General features: G+C 43.1%; 1 protein-coding gene across 1 annotated transcript in view; it reads right to left on the bottom strand.

The window, feature by feature from the left end:
* LRRC1 (leucine rich repeat containing 1) overlaps positions 1–16,474 on the bottom strand; it is a 990,271-nt gene that overhangs the window by 583,057 nt on the left and 390,740 nt on the right. Inside the window, exon 5 of the mRNA XM_044063772.1 lies at positions 7,799–7,862. Coding sequence (XP_043919707.1) covers positions 7,799–7,862 — 64 coding nt within the window. The remainder of the gene's footprint in view (positions 1–7,798; positions 7,863–16,474) is intronic.

Below are 16,474 nucleotides of genomic sequence, written 5' to 3' on the forward strand. Positions count from 1 at the left end.
CTCAGATCTGCTCTGAGCTACAACAGAATGGCATTAAATATATTGATCCCAAGGATATTGCCAATATCCTAGCAGACTGATTTACTGCCAACTTCAACCCCTCTCACCCCCCTTAAGGGCCCATCTCAATACCAAAAGATTGCCAAATTCCAGTAATCATGGCCACACAGGTAGAAACCGCACTCTCCAAAGCTAAGAATACAGCATCCATGGGACCAGACGACATCCCGGGCTGTGTACTACATGAACTACAAAATGAACTGGCACCTCACCTAAGTGTCATGTTTAATCAAAGCCTCACCTCAGGCTTCGTGCCCATTGAGTGGCGCACAGCTACAGTTATCCCACTCCACAAGGGGGAGATCCACCTTGGATCCCAGGAACTACCATCCCATCAGTCTGACGAGCCTGATCTGCAAGGGCATGGAACGCATTTATCATGGAACTTATAAACAAAGACATTGGCAACCTTCAAACACTGGACCCCACTCAGTTTGATTTCATGAAGGGCCAATCTAGTCTCCTGAACCTGACTGACTTCTTCGAAACAGTCTCCAGAGCTGTGGACGAGGGTAAGGCAGTCCACACAGCCTATCTGGACCTCGCCAAGGCCTTCAACACCATCCCCCCACTCTGGAATCATAGATAAACTTACTAAGCTGGGCATAAATCCCTATATCACTCGATGGGTTGCCAACTGGCTTACTGACTGAACCCAGACTGTAAAAGTAGCCAACTCCAAATCCAGCTCCAGACAAGTGGAGTAACTCAGGGTTCAGTCCTGGGACCGCTCTTGTTTGGAATCTACTTCTCTGAAGTATAGGCCAACACTGCAGGACTCTGGCTAACAAAGTTCGCAGATGACTGCAAACTGGGAGCCATTATTGAATTCCCAAATGATGTGGATATTCTACAAAAGGGCCTTACAGAAACAGATGCTTGGTACCAGATCCATGGGCTCAAGCTTAATGCCAAGAAATGTTATCCCCTTTGGGAAAAAACATGTACCCATGAATTACCACACAGGTGGCAGTACACTAAACATCGAAAGTGTGATGAGAGACTTAGGGACACAGGTGGACAGTGGTCTCACCTTTGATAACCACATTGCCACAACAGTCAGGAAATCCTCCTATGTGGCACACCTCATCAGTAAGGGCTTTTCATCCAAAAGAAAGGAGGTTATTGTCCCACTGTACTCATCCTTCATTAGACCCATTATAGAGTACAACGCCCCGTTTGGTATGTACCTCACATGACATCTGTAACAGCTGGAATGCCCGCAGAAATACCTCACCAAAAGAATCACAGGCCCAAAGCAGATGCCCTATGCTGACAGTCTAAAAAAAACTCCAGCTATACTCTGTGGCATATCGTCTACTCAGGGGTGATCTCTGCTTAACATACAAGACCATGTCAAACCCTGAGCTGTTGGACATGCTCCACTTATGGTCCACTTAAAGAAATCTCAATCCCTCAGAACCACACGCTCCAGGGATTTAAACCTTGTCATCACAATGAACAAAACATGCTGGAGGGATAGGTTCCTGACCCAGAGACTCCCCATACATGTCAAACAGAGCACCTCCTTGGTCCCCTTCAAAAAGAACCTTGACGATTGGATGGGAGATAGGAAATTCATCCCAGGGATCACGTCACGTCCCTGCTAGACAGGGGTCCAGGGAAGTAAATATTGTGGGAAGAAATATCCGAGGAATTGTTTGGCTAGGCTTGTATAGGCCCTAAGGCTGATAGCCTAGTACCAACCTATGAACTTATGAGCTAACTAGCAAAGTCCTAGGATTCTTGGCCATAAAAAGGACTCTCTAATTACTGCACTTTACTACTGAAAATAAGGATAATTTTCCCAATTGTTTTCCCTCTGTGAGCTGCTGGTTGTCTTCTGCTTTGTAGTTACATTAACTGCACTCATGACTAACAGCTCTATATTTCAAAGGCTTAGCCAAAAGTACTCTAAATATTGGTTCATGCATCTTGACACATGCCTTCCCATTACCAACTTTAGAGCCTGTTACTCAATGGATAAAGTAAAAAAAAAAAAAAAAAAACTAATCCACACCACTTCCCTCATATTCCAGGTGGATGTAGGATGTATGCAGCCAGTTTTCTGAGTATCTCAAAAGTAATGAATTCTATTGTTTTATTATTCTGCTTCCCTGACATCCTTTAAGCCTCATTCCCTTGCTACTCTACACAACCCTTTTTTCCTTAGAGTAAATAATGTTTCAGATTAATTTTAATAGATTTGGCAATTCTAGTCGGCTTCTGTGTTTCTAACGTTTCCTGTTCCTTAGATGGTACTACATGAATCACATTACACACATACGCATATATGGATACATAAACATCTGTGTGCATACACAGATATATATACACACACACACACACACATACACACACACACAGGATATAAAAAGTTTACACACTCCTGTCAAAATGCCAGGTTTTTGTGATATAAAAACATTGAGACCACAATAAATAATTTCAAAACTTTTCCCACCTTTAATGTGACCTATAACCTGCACAATTCAATTGAAAAACAAACAAATCTGTTCGGGGAAAAAATGTAAAAAATAAAAAACGTACAATACACTGGATGCATAAGTGTGTACATCCTTAAACTAATACTTTGCTGTGTGTACCCCCACCCTTAAACTAATACTTTGTTGAAGCACCTTTTGATTTACTTACAGCATTCAATCTTCTTGGGTAGAAGGGCATCTCTTGTGCACACTTTTTCAGGTCACCCCACAGATTTTCTATTGGATTTAGGTCTGGGCTCTAGCTGGGCCATTTCAAAACTTTAATTTTCTACCGGTGAAGCCATTCTTTTGTTGATTTGGATGCATGCTTGGGGTCATTGTTCTGTTGAAAGATGAAATTCCTCTTCATCTTCAGCTTTCTAGCAGACGTCTGAAGGTTTTGGGCCAAAAGTGACTGGTATTTTGAACTGTTCATAATTCCTTCCACCTTGACTAACGCTCCAGTTCCAGCTGAAGAAAATCAACCCCAAAGCATGATACTGCCTCCACCATGCTTCACCGTGGGGACGGTGCTCTTTTGGTGATGAGAAGTGTTGTTTTTGCGCCAAGCGTACCTTTTGGAATTGTGGCCAAAAAATTCAACCTTGGTCTCATCAGACCATAACACATTTTCCCATGTGCTTTTGGGAGACTTGGTGTATTATTTTGCAAATTTTAGCCAGGCCTGTTTGTTTTTCTGTGTAAGAAAAGGCTTCCGTCTTGCAACCCTAACCCACAGCCCAGACATAGGGAGAACATGGGGGAGAGTTGTCACACAACCAGTAATTTACTCATAAGCATGTTTCTGAAACATGTCTTTCCAACAGACTTTAAAAGGGATACACATGCAGCAACACACATTTACATTAACTATTCAAATGTCAAAGTTTCAAAATAAAATTACTAATGAAACGGTTGGAAGACATCAAGTGGTAACTTTCTGTCAGTAAACCGGTATCATTTTCAGTTTATCTCAACATCAACTCACAGGAACACTTGCAGCTCATCAGAAAGGGAAATTTTAGCTGAACTTATAAAAGCCGTGGGTGAATTACTGCTCATACACACAAACATACACAGATGTGAGAGGTTACCAAACAGACATAAACCTGCTAAAATCAGGGCTGCACCACACTCTGAAAAATGTGGGCACACTGCATGTGAGGTGCTATACTGGGATTTTATTTTAAAACTACTGGGTAATAAGACTTCTAGGATTGGCCAGGTGAGGTGATAGTCATCCATTTGGTCTGAGGAAGTGCAAAGCAAGAAAAAGGGTTAAGCTACATTTAACTAATGGTCTAAAAAGCCAGTGTAGGTGTTCATTTCCTGCTGAACCAACAGCCTGGATTTGGAAGTGCTCATCTTGTATGGTTTTTGTCAGCTCCATGAACTGGCTCAGACATGGGATCTAGCAAAAATACTCCTGCTTTGCCTAAACATGCAAAGGTCTAAAGGCATACCTCACAAAGTACAAAAACAATTGAAAATCCAGCAGCATGAGCACCAGCCAAAGATAACACAGCTTGAAGCATAAAAAATGTTTTCCCCTTATAAACACTTCAGAGAGTTTCTGAAGAAATAAGTTCATAGGCAAGTACCCGGCTTGCTGCCCTTGAGAGTCATTTTAACCCTAGCCAGTTTCCTTTTTGGTACATTTATTAACCCATCCTGTATGGTGCCAGATATGCCTTACCATTTTATGGCCAATAATTATCAATTACCTCTAATGGAAATAACTGGATCATAGTACAGATAATTGGAGAGGACAATGCGAAAGATAAAGGATTTAGGAGCTACGTCTGGTCATTAGTAATACAGGGCACAGTCCTGGGGCAAATTTTCTAGTTCTCAACAACAGATCCAAGTTGCACTTGAATACAGCCAGGGAAGAGCTTTGTTTTATGTGGTTGTGGAGTCTGTTCCAGAGCAGTGGTATCCTCTGTGAGATATACCTGTTCATCCATTCTGTTTTTGCTGCAGAAGAGATTTAGATCCCTGGACAAGTATTTCTGATGCTATATGACTTACTAATGTGAAGTGGGTCTATTAGTATTGGGTTGCAGGATGCCTTGTATGCCAGACACAGGTCACCTCTTAGCAATTTGTAGAATACAGAGTATAGTGACAGGGCTTTGAAGTGGTCCATGTAGGACATATTGTTTGGGTCTTGTATCCTTTTAGTAATGTATCTCCATGGGCATTCCACTTGTTACATTTATCTGAACAGATATATGTGAAAGGAAGTATTACACTCAATAACTGGCTAATTGAGTAAGGTGGGAGAATGACCTCTTTAGATCTAGTTGCAGTCCCTTTGTTTATAAGCTGTGCAACACAAAAGGGCTTTCTTACAATAGGCAAGAGCTGGTTGAATGTTGAGTCACTGTTCCCTTAAGTACCCAAATCCCACACAAATGTGTCAACTCTTATGGGCATATTGCCACTGTGGAAGTTCCCCAAGGTAGACGACTTCCCAAGGGAAACAATAATTAATTTTTTGTCATTTTAGTTTCAGTTCATGATTATGACACCACTTATTTGTTTGGGACAAACCTTTCTGTAGGATGGCTAAATCATTTGGGGATTCAATAAACGCTCCTAGCTTGCAGACATCTGCAAACTTGGTAAGCCAGAGCTCCTCTGGTATTGACTTTTACTTCACACAGTTTCCAACCAGGAGAGATCCCAGCACGGAATCTTTGGGAACTACACTGGTGACTAGTCTCTTGGTGGAGGTAGCTTCCCCCATCTTCAAAAATGTGTAGGTACTACATTTGTAAACCTTAAGTTTTACACAGCCCAAATGACTACATGTAGTACTCCAAATTCAGCCGGACGACCGGATGAAAAGCAACAGCCAACATTCTTTTAATCGCTCATTGACTGACTAATTAGCTTTACTGGCCTGTCTTCTTACCCCTGTTCTCAGCGGGGTTTTTTTTTTTTTTTTTTTTCTTGAGGGCAGCCAGTATTTTTCAAAACTCCTACCGATAACTCAGCAATTCTAGTTGAACAAAAAGCTCACACATCAACTCAGGAAGGCTGATGTTATCTTCAGAGACACAAACCTTGCAAAAAATCCAGGACCATCTTCTGCCCAAATCTGTCACTGCAAAGTTACCCAATCCTTCTTTAGTGGCTTTCTACTATACTCTTATTAAGAGCCACAGTTACTTTTCTAGAAGCTTCTCACACTGTTCTCTCAGCAGAAGTATCACTTGTGATTTGCATGCCTAAGTTATTTCTCAGATTTTAGGTTGCTTGATGTCTTACTTGGACAACTCTTATCAAGTGGTCCATTAAGGAGAGTTCTGAATGTTACATCTTGAAATTAATCAAAGCCATAAACCAAGTGAAGGAACAGCATCTTTCAAGAAAGGAGGTAACTACAGATGAGGACATAACAGTCGGTGGCAATAACAAGTACATGATAAGCAAACAATTTTTCATAAACTGGCATAATGGCATGGAATATCAGGCAAGGTCAATGCCAATAACAGAAAAAGCCAAACCAGGATCCATGCAGTTTCCTTACAAAGAGAAATAAGCCAAACAGAAGGTGCTAGCCACCTTTTTTTCATCATCAAAGTCTATATCATATGCAAACATTTCTTAGATGGGTCTACTTTCAGTTACTCAAAATGTCTCACTCTGCGCCCAGCCTACTATCAGCCATCTTAACTTAACCCGGCAGACTGCTGCAGTAGCTATATAAAAGAAACCCTCCCCCTCAGTCTCTACTACCAATGTGGTAACACTATCTTGGAAAAAAGGCAATACACATTTCCGTTTCCCTGAGCTGGTGCAGCTTAATTAGTACTACCTTTAAAAATCATGAGTGTGACTTCAGACGGCCCCATTAAAGTATGAAAAGGGCAGAGAAAAGGCTTGAAAAGATTGGAACTGCAAGACTTAATTTTGCAGTGGTCACATGCAGTGTTGGAATGATGCATGTGGCAAATTGGGGATCAGTCAAATAAAGTACACTGCACAAAGTGCCAGCTGACTGCTCAATTACAGGAAATTAAGACTTCAGAAAACTTTTTAAAACACTTAGAATGCAAATTCAACAGGCTTATGAGCTATATGTATAATGTAAAGCCCGAGTGAACAAAAACAGCACTGTGGTTTTGGACTAGCCCACGTTCACCAGTGCATAAATCAATTCAATTTCACAGCAGAATTTAGGGTAACAATCGTACGTTCATAGGCAAGTACTAGCCTAGCTGCATTTGTGGGTCATTTCAAACCTAGCCAATTTCACTTTCTGTGCATGAAATAATCTATCCCATTTGGTTACAGACTGGCCTTACCCATCCAATGGCTAATAATTATATACCACCCTTAAAGAGAATAACTGGGGTATACCATAGACAATTTGAGGGGACCCATGCATTTAGGCACTGCCTCTGCCCATTAGTAGTACAAAGGGCAGTCCTAGGGTAAATTTTACTTTTCACTTGAAGATGGGCAGGGATGAACTTAAAATATTTTATGTGGATAGGGAGCCTGTTCCACAGCAGCAGTATGTGAAAAATACCTGATGCTCCAAATCATTCTGTTGATGTTGCAGAAGAATTTAGATTCATAGAAAGAGCATTTCTGATGCCATTTGACTTGCTGATGTGCAGTAAATTCATCAGTAATGGGTCGGAGAATGGCTTGTATGCCAGAAAAAGATCACCTCTTAGGAGTCTGTAGGATACCAAGGAGAGTAACAGCGCTTTGAGTCGGTCCATGTAGGACATGTTATTTAGGCCTTGTATCCCTGGTATCTCTATGGGCATTGCAGTTGTTGCTTGTGTCTGGACAGATACATGCAAAAAGGAGGTATTATACTCAGTGACTGACCTAATGAGGGATGAGTAAAGGGTGACAGTGACAGCCCTAGACCTAGACACAATACCTTTGTTGATAAGTTGTGCAATACAGAAGAACATTATTACAATAGACACATGTTGATCAAAACTTAGGTCACTGTCCAAATAAGCTTCCAAATCCAGAATTTTCAATGTGGTAGTTATCTGGCGTAGATGACTTCCCAAAGGATAAAATAATGCATTTTGAGGCACCAGTTACTTATTTGAGACAAACCTTCTTGCAGGATGGCCAAGTCAGCTGGGGATTCAATTCATAGAGTCTAATTCTGTTTAAAACGTTCACAAATATTCCTTATTATATGTAAACTGTAAGAATCGTTATTTTACTTTATCTTATCTACAAATGAACTGTTGGGAAATAAGCAGTCTTACCAGGTGGTAAAGTTCATTATTTCCTAAATCAAGTTCTTCAAGTTTGTGTAGATTAGCAAGGGATCTGCAATAAAGTATTCAATATGTAATTAGTACAGTTTCACCAGTAAGTAGCATATTTTTAGTCGGTGCACGATGAGACATGTCTGTGAAAACCAACATTTTTTTTCACTGAGAAGCTGACTTTGCTATACAAAAATCAGTAATCTGAACAGGAACAAATTACCACAAAGATACCTACTTGCATAAACTGATTTTGCATACTGCTACAAAAAATTACTGTTGAAGCAGTTCTGAGATTAGAAGAACCGTACACAATCGGGCACAAAGAACTAATATTTCAATAAAAATAAGCAAGTTAATCCTTGTGGTAAAATGCAGTCTAACATACTTGTAACATGTTCTCATAACAGTCTCAGTATCTGCAGCTGCAAAGAGAAAGCATAGTTGTGTTAGGAACCATATGTTCGAGTATATTTACTGTTGAATTAACGAGTCCTGTAATCAGCCCAACTTCTAGAACTCTTAAACCTCCACCCCTTTCCTGGCCAAGCAACGGATATTGTTCCATCCCATCTTCAGTTCTTTCTTGCCATGACAGGCTGAAAGTACAGTTTTGTACCTACCATAAATGTAGATGTCCGATAGATATGCAACTGCAGTCATAACATATGGGTTGTCCTGCCTCAGGCAGCCCTCGGTCGGCCGGATTCCAAAGTCTGGGCCCGACGTCGGCTGATGTCGCATTTCTCTCCGACGTCAGAGCGGCTGGAGTATATAAGCATCAGCCGACGCCATTTTCTTCAGTGTTTCTTGCCCCAGGTGCCCTCCAAGGAAGGCTGTAATCAAATTGGAAGACAAAAACAGGATTCCAGACAAAATAAGTAAGCAATAAACAGATACACCATAACAGATATCCCCAGCTAAGAGAAACAGGGATAGGAGTGGACCCAAGGCATAGAGGGGTATGGAGGGAGGGAAAATCCGAATGCAGTTGCATATCTATCGGACATCTACATTTATGGTAGGTACAAAACTGTACTATGTCCTTCAAGAATGCAACTGCAGTCATAACATATGGGTTGAATACCATAGCTTAGCTGGGGGAGGAGGAATGCTCTAGGAAAGAGATGGTGTGGCAATCAAACCCTGCAGGACTGCCGAAGCAAAGCCTGCTCTGGATCTGGAGTATAAAGGGAGATTGTAGTGTTTGGAGAATCTATGCACGGAGCTCCATGTAGCAGCTTCTAGAATGTCTTTTGTAGGCACCCCTCTTAAGAATGCTGTAGAGGTGGCTGTAGCTCTGGTGGAGTGTGGTCTGACATTGGCTGGAACATTCTTCCCATGGAAGGAATAACAAAATCTGATGCAATGTCCAATTCATTTTGAAATAGTCTGTTTGGAAATTGCTTTTCCTTGTACTCCAGGGGCGTAAGCTACAAAAAGCTGATCAGACTTCCTACTGGTCTTGGTTCTGTCCAGGTAGTAGCGAAGTTGTCTGTGAATGTCCAAGGTATGCAACAGTCTTTCCCCTTTGCTCTCAGGATTGGGGAAGAAAGTAGGCAGGTGAATAGCTTGATTTAAAGAAACCCTTGATACCACCTTTGGAATAAAAGTAGGGTTGGTTCTTAAGCAGACCCTGTCTCTGTGAAAGATTATGAACGGTAGTATTGCCATTAGGGCCTGTAGTTCCGAAACCCTTCTTGCTGAGGGTAATTGCCAACAGGAAAGCTGTCTTCCATGAGAGAAATTGTAAGTCCACTGAAGCTGCTGGCTCAAAGGGAGGTAGAGTCAGTTTTTCTAGGACAAAGTTGAGGTCCCAAGTTGGCACTGGAGCCTTTCTTGGTGGCTTAATGTTCTTGATTCCCCTGAGGAATTGCCTTAACAAAGGATGTGAAAACACAGGCAGATCAGTGTTGTATCTAGCTGAAATAGCTGATGCATGTATCTTTATGGAAGAATATGAGAGTCCATTCTGTAGCATATCTGCTAAATATTCCAGGATGAGTGGGATGTTCAATAATGATGCATCATGTCCCTTGCTGGTATTCCAAATGCTGAATCTCTTCCATTTTGCTAAGTAAACCTTTCTGGTGGATGGTCTTCGAGCTTCTGTTAATATCCGCTGAACTTCCTTGGAGAGAGATAGATTGAGGTTATTCATGGGATCTCCCAGGCTGTTAGCTGCAGCGTCTGAAGGTTTGGATGCATTGTTTTGAAGTTGTGTTGAGTCAAAAGTAGGGGCCATTGGGGAAGGGCCCACTTTTTGTTGTGACATATGCTCCGTAGTAGTGGATACCAGTGTTGTCTTGGCCAGTCTGGAGCTATTAGGATCCCCTTGGGCCTGTCTGCTTTGATCTTTAGTAATACTGTGGTCATCAGTGGCAGAGGTGGGAAGGCATAGATTTTTAGGAAGTTCCAGTTGAATGAAAGAGCATCTATTTTCTAAGCTTGTGGATATGTTCTTGAACAGAATTTTTGTAGATGATGGTTGAGGTGGGAGGCAAATAGGTCTACTTCTGGCCTGCCCCATGTCGCGGTGAGTTGTGTGAAGATTTTCGGATGTAACCTCCACTCGTGTGGATCTATGAAATTCCTGCTTAGGCTGTCCGCCAGCACATTGTCTTTGCCTGGAACAAACTGGGATTGCAACTGTATGTTTAGGCTCAGTGATTTTTCCCAAAGATTCATTGTCAGTCTGTAAAGGGGGTAAGAATGGGTGCCCCCTTGCTTGTTTATGTACCACATCACAGTGGTGTTATCTGTCCGTATCAGTAGATGACCTTGCTGAAGTTGTTGTCGAAAGGCCTCGATGGCATGCATTACTGCCAGCATTTCCTTTTGGTTTATATGCAGATGTGTTTCCTTTGGAGACCATTGTCCTTGTATACATCTGCCCTCCATGTGCGCCCCCCATCTAAGGTCTGAGGCATCTGTGGTCATGGTCTGTGTTATCTGAGGTTTTTTGAATGACATACCTGTGTTTGCCTGGCTTACCGAGGCCCACCATAGGAATTCCTTTTGTAGGCATGGAATGATCGGTATGGTTGTCTCTAGGTTGTTGCTGTGCTGAGACCATAGGCTTTTTAGGTACCACTGAAGCTTTCTCATGTGCAGTCTTGCTAATGGAACCAGGAGAATGCAGGATGCCATGTAACCCAGGGCCTGTAGGAATCTCCTTGCAGTCATCTGGGTGAGTTTTGCCAAACCTTTGAAATAATGAGTTAACTTCTCTTGCTTGTCTTCTGTCAGGTAAGCCATTTGAGAGGCTGTGTCTAGATTGGCTCCTAAGAAGGTTATTTGCTGGGATGGCTGAAGTCTTGACTTTTGGAAGTTGACTGTGTACCCCAGAGCCTGTAGCAATTGTATGACATAGTTCAAGTTTTTTGTCAAAATCAATTTGTCGTCCGCTTGTATGAGGCAGTCGTCCAGGTACGGGTAAATTTGGATCCCCTGGAGCCTGCAATGAGCAATTACTGAAGCCAGGCATTTTGTGAATACTCTCGGCAGTAGATAAGCCAAATGGCAATGCTGAGAATTGATAATGCTCTGGCCCTGCAAGAAATCTGAGGTATCTTCTGCAGCTGTGTCTGATAGGGACATGCAGGTATGCCTCCTTGAGGTCCAGAGTAATCAGCCAAGACCCCTTGCCCAGCATGGGAAGGAGTTGCTGTAGAGTCAGCATTTTGAACTTTGGTACTATGAGAAAGATGTTTAATGCGGACAAATCCAGTATTGGTCTCCATTGAGTTTCTTTTCTTGGAACAAGGAACAGTCTTGAGTAAAACCCCTGGCCTTGTTCTTGTTGTGGAACTCTTTCTATTGCTTTGATCTGAGCAAGCAGAGAAATTTGCTTGATAGCCTCTGCCCTCTGGTTTTGTGGTAGGTTTGGCATGCCTTGTTTTCTTGGTAAGGTATGAAAGTGGTACCTGTAAACCTTGGTCTATAATGTCCAAAATCCATTTGTCCTTTGTCAATCGGTACCAATTGTCTGAAAACAGAGATAATTTTCTGCCCAAGGGAGCTTCTATTTGCTCCTTGGTCATCGGAAATAGAGGAAAGTCATTGAGATTGTCCCTGTGGGGCAGAGGAGACCCCTGTGTCACTTCTTTGATTTGCTGGTTGTCATTGTCGTCCCCTGTAAGAACCTCTATATTGTCCTCTTCCTCGACCACGTCTGTTTTTACCCCTTTGAAATATTTCAGGGTTAGGAAAGGACCAGTTTTTTGAAGGCCAATTCCTGCTGAATCTGGGTGGCTGAACCTGGAGGAAATCTTTGACCGTCTGAACTGATTTTGCTTTTTCCTCGATGGACTTTAACACATCTTTAGCATTAGCACCAAAAAGCTTGTTCTTTTCCAAGGGTGCATCAAGAAGTTTTGCCTTAACATGATCTGGTAGAGGTTGTTCTTTTAACCATGCATGTCTACGAATGACCGCCCCTGTCATAGCTGCCCTACATGAAGCTTCCAATGCATCATATCCACACTGCAGAAAGTGATTGCTGACTTGCTGAGAATTATGTACAGCTTCCTGCAAAGACTTCCTGTCTAAAGGTTCAGGAGAGGCCAATGTTTTCTGTAAATCATCTAACAGGTAATCCTGATATTGAAACATATGAAAGAGGCAATTCAGAGCTCTCATAGATAAAGTAGTGGAGGTGTAGACCTTTTTCCCAAATCTCTCTAATGACCTAGCTTCCCTGTTGGAAGGCAGAACCACAGAAGTGATCCCCAGGGTGAATTTCCTATTACCCATCCAGTCATATAGGTTCATAGATTATATCACCCCAGATGGGACTCAAACCCACAATCCCTGGTTTAGAAGGCCAACGCCTTATCCATTAGGCCACTGGGATAGCCTTCCCACAAGACAGACAATTGTTAACTTTTTCAGTAATTTCTGACATCGGCTGAGACAAGAAAAGGTCCCCAACGGGGTACTTAGCTTTTTTGATGACTTCGGATTCGAAGAATACAGGAGCTGACCGACCGGCACTTGCGAACTGCTTCTGCTTGGCACCGCTGCAAGAAAGACTGAAGAAAATGGCGTCGGCTGATGCTTATATACTCCAGCCGCTCTGACGTCGGAGAGAAATGCAACATCAGCCGACGTCGGAGAGAAATGCGACATCAGCCGACGTCGGACCCAGACTTTGGAATCCGGCCGACCGAGGGCTGCCTGAGGCAGGACAACCCATATGTTATGACTGCAGTTGCATTCTTGAAGGACATCTGCAGTGGTACACTGCCAGAGTAATGGCTGTACCCTGGTGATACTGAACCCCATGGAAACAGCTCAACCAGGAGCCCCCCAGGCTAATTCCCTAGGCCCTGAGGGATCAGAGAAAAATGGAGGGAAAATGAGCAAGGCATCCACTCCTACCCAAGGATGCCAAAGGGTATAAGAAAAGAGAAGACTGAGGGATAGAAAAGTATAGTTTTGTACCTACCATAAATGTAGATGTTCGAGTGCTCATACAGCTGCAGTCATAACAGATGGGTTATCCTGCCGTCAGGCGGGTCCTCGGTCGGCCGAATTCCAAAGTCTAGGTCCGGCGTCGTTTCCTTCCTGACGTCAGTGCGGCAGGGGTATAAAAGAGGCAGCCGACGCCATTTTCTTCAGTTTTTCTTGCCCCAGATATCATGTTCCCCCAGAAGGAAGGCAAACATAATGTTATGCAAAAATGCAATGTTGACAAATCAAAAACAGTAGTTGCAAGCAAATACACCATAAAAGAATACCCCAAAAAGGTTATATTAAAAGTGTTTGTCATAAGGCCTGTCCTAAGAGGGGATGGAGGGAGGGAAACCTGGACTGCAGCTGTATGAGCACTCAAACATCTACATTTATGGTAGGTACAAAACTGTACTATGTTCATCGTGCATACAGCTGCAGTCATAACAGATGGGTAGAATCCCAAATCTAAGTAAAGGTGGTAGGCACCAAGTGAAACTAGGAGGGGCTAGGATGCCCTGCAGTACTGCTGTGGCAAAGCCCGCCCTAGATTTAGAGTATAGTGGGAGGTGATAGTGCTTGGAGAAAGTGTGCACTGAACTCCAGGTGGCTGCTTCCAAAATGTCCTTGGTAGGGACCCCCCTGAGGAAGGCTGCAGAGGTAGCTGTGGCTCTGGTGGAGTGGGATCTGATGCATGCAGGCACAGTTTTTCCAAGAAATGAGTAACAAAAGCGTATGCAGTGGGCTATCCATTTTGAAATTGTCTGTTTGGAAATAGCCTTTCCTTGAGTACCTGCAGCACAGGACACAGAGTTGCTCAGATTTCCTGAATGACTTTGTCCTGTCCAAATAATAACGAAGCTGTCTGTGAATGTCCAAGGAATGTAGTAGTCTTTCCCCTTTGTTTTGTGGATTAGGATAAAAGGTAGGTAAGTGGATAGTCTGATTCAAAGCTACACTGGATACTACCTTTGGCATAAAGGTAGGGTTAGTTCGTAAGGAAACTCTGTCCTGATGGAAAATGATGAATGGTTGGCACAGCCATGAGGGCCTGTAGCTCCGAAACCCTGTGAGCTGAGGTGATAACCAGAAGAAAGGCTGTTTTCCATGACAAGTACTGTAACTCTGATGAAGAAGCTGGCTCGAAGGGAGGAAGGGTCAGCTTTTCCAATACAAAGTTGAGGTCCCAAGCAGGGACTGGTGGTTTCCTTGGGGGTTTTATATTCTTTGCCCCTCTGAGGAACTGCCTTAAGAGAGGATGAGAGAATAAAGGAGGATCTGTGTTGTATTGTGCAGAAATGGCAGAAGCGTGGATCTTGATGGAGGAAAAGGAAAGTCCATTGTTTAACATCTCAGCTAGGTACTGTAAAATTTCAGGTATATTTATTACCCAAGGATTCTGTCCCTTCTTTTGATTCCAGGCAGAAAATCGTTTCCATTTGGCGGAGTAGGCCTTTCTAGTAGAAGGTCTTCTGGCCTCCAAGATGACATCCTGCACCTCCTTGGAGAGGAGAAACTGTTGGGAAATCAAGGAATTCTCCATGCAGCTAGATTTAGAGTTTTGAGATGGCTGTGAAGAGTTTTGTAGTTGTGCTGGGACAACAGAAGAGGGACTAGAGGTAGGATCCATGGTGGGGAATGTGTCAGTCTCTTCAGGAGCGGATACCAGTGTTGTCTTGGCCAGTCTGGAGCAATGAGAATCATTTTCGGCCTCTCTGCTCTGGCTTTTAATAGAACTTTGGGCAGCAGAGGAAGAGGCGGGAAGGCATAGACTGTCAATGTTGCCCAATTGAAGGAAAGTGCGTCCACTTTCCAGGCCTGTGGATGATAGGTCCTTGAACAAAATTCTTTCAATTTCTGTGGGTAGCAAAGAGATCTATGTCTGGCTGTCCCCATGCCTGAGTTATCTTTGTGAAAATTTGAGGATGCAACTTCCATTCATGTGGATCTGTCATATTTCTGCTTAGATTGTCTGCCAGTGTGTTTTCCTTCCCTGGCAGGAATTGTGCCTGTAGTTGAATTTGCAATTCCAGTGCTGTGTTCCATAGGGTCATGGCTTGCCTGCACAGGGGGTATGAATGGGCTCCCCCATGTTTGTTTATGTACCACATCACTGTGGTGTTGTCTGTCCTTATCAATAGCTGGCCTGGATGCAGTAGGTCTTTGAAGGTCATAATAGCCTTTTGCACGGCTAGCATTTCCTTTTGGTTGATGTGAAGGTGCTTCTCTTTTCGTGTCCATTTTCCCTGAATGCACTGATCTGTCATGTGTGCTCCCCAGGTGTAGTCTGAGGCATCTGTTGTGATGATTTGAGTTGCTTAAGGTACACTGAAAGGAAGACCTGTGTTTCTTTGGCAAGCTTGAGCCCACCACATAAATTCTTTTTGAAGGCATGGAATGGGTGGTATAATTGCTTCCAAGCTGTGGCTGTGTTGAGACCATATGCTTTTTAGGTACCATTGAAGTTTCCTCATATGCAGCTTTGCACATGGGATTAGTGGGATGCAAGATGCCATGAATCCCAGAGCCTGCAGGACTTTCCTTGCAGTTAGCCTGGTGTAAGTTGCCATTTTTCGGAAGTATTGAGACAGTTGCCCTTGCTTGTCTGGCGTGAGGTAGGCCTATCTGGGTGGTTGTATCCAAGCTGGCACCCAGGAAAATTATTTGTTGAGAGGGTATTAGTTTTGATTTCTTTTTGTTGGACTGTGTATCCCAGGAAGTTCAACAGTTTTATTACAAATGCCAGGTGCTGCAGTAGTATTGTCCTTGCCGTCCGCTTGGATCAGGCAGTCGTCCAGACATGGGTAGATTTGTATCCCTTGTAGTCTGCAGAAGGCGATTACTGATGCCAGGCATTCTGTAAACACTCTGGGCGCAGTAGATAAGCCAAAGGGCAATGCAGAGAATTGGTAATGGGTTGAACCTGCAAGAAATCTGAGGTATCTTCTGCAATCTTGTCCGATAGGGACATGCAGGTATGCCTCCTTGAGGTCCAATGTTACCAGCCAAGACTCCTTGCCCAGCATGGGAAGAAGCTGCTGTAATGTGAGCATCTTGAATTTTGGCACCTGTAGATATGTGTTTAGGATGGATAGGTCTAAGATAGGTCTCCAATCTTTGTCTTACCTTGGTACCAGGAATAGTCTGGAATAAAACCCTTGACCTTGTTCTTTTGCATGTACCTCTTGAATTGCTTTCATGTCCATGACAGCTGAAATT

Source organism: Protopterus annectens, chromosome 2.part2 (assembly GCF_019279795.1).
Source record: "Protopterus annectens isolate FY-2018-M chromosome 2.part2, PAN1.0, whole genome shotgun sequence".
In the NCBI taxonomy this organism is placed as follows: Eukaryota; Metazoa; Chordata; order Ceratodontiformes; family Protopteridae; genus Protopterus; species Protopterus annectens.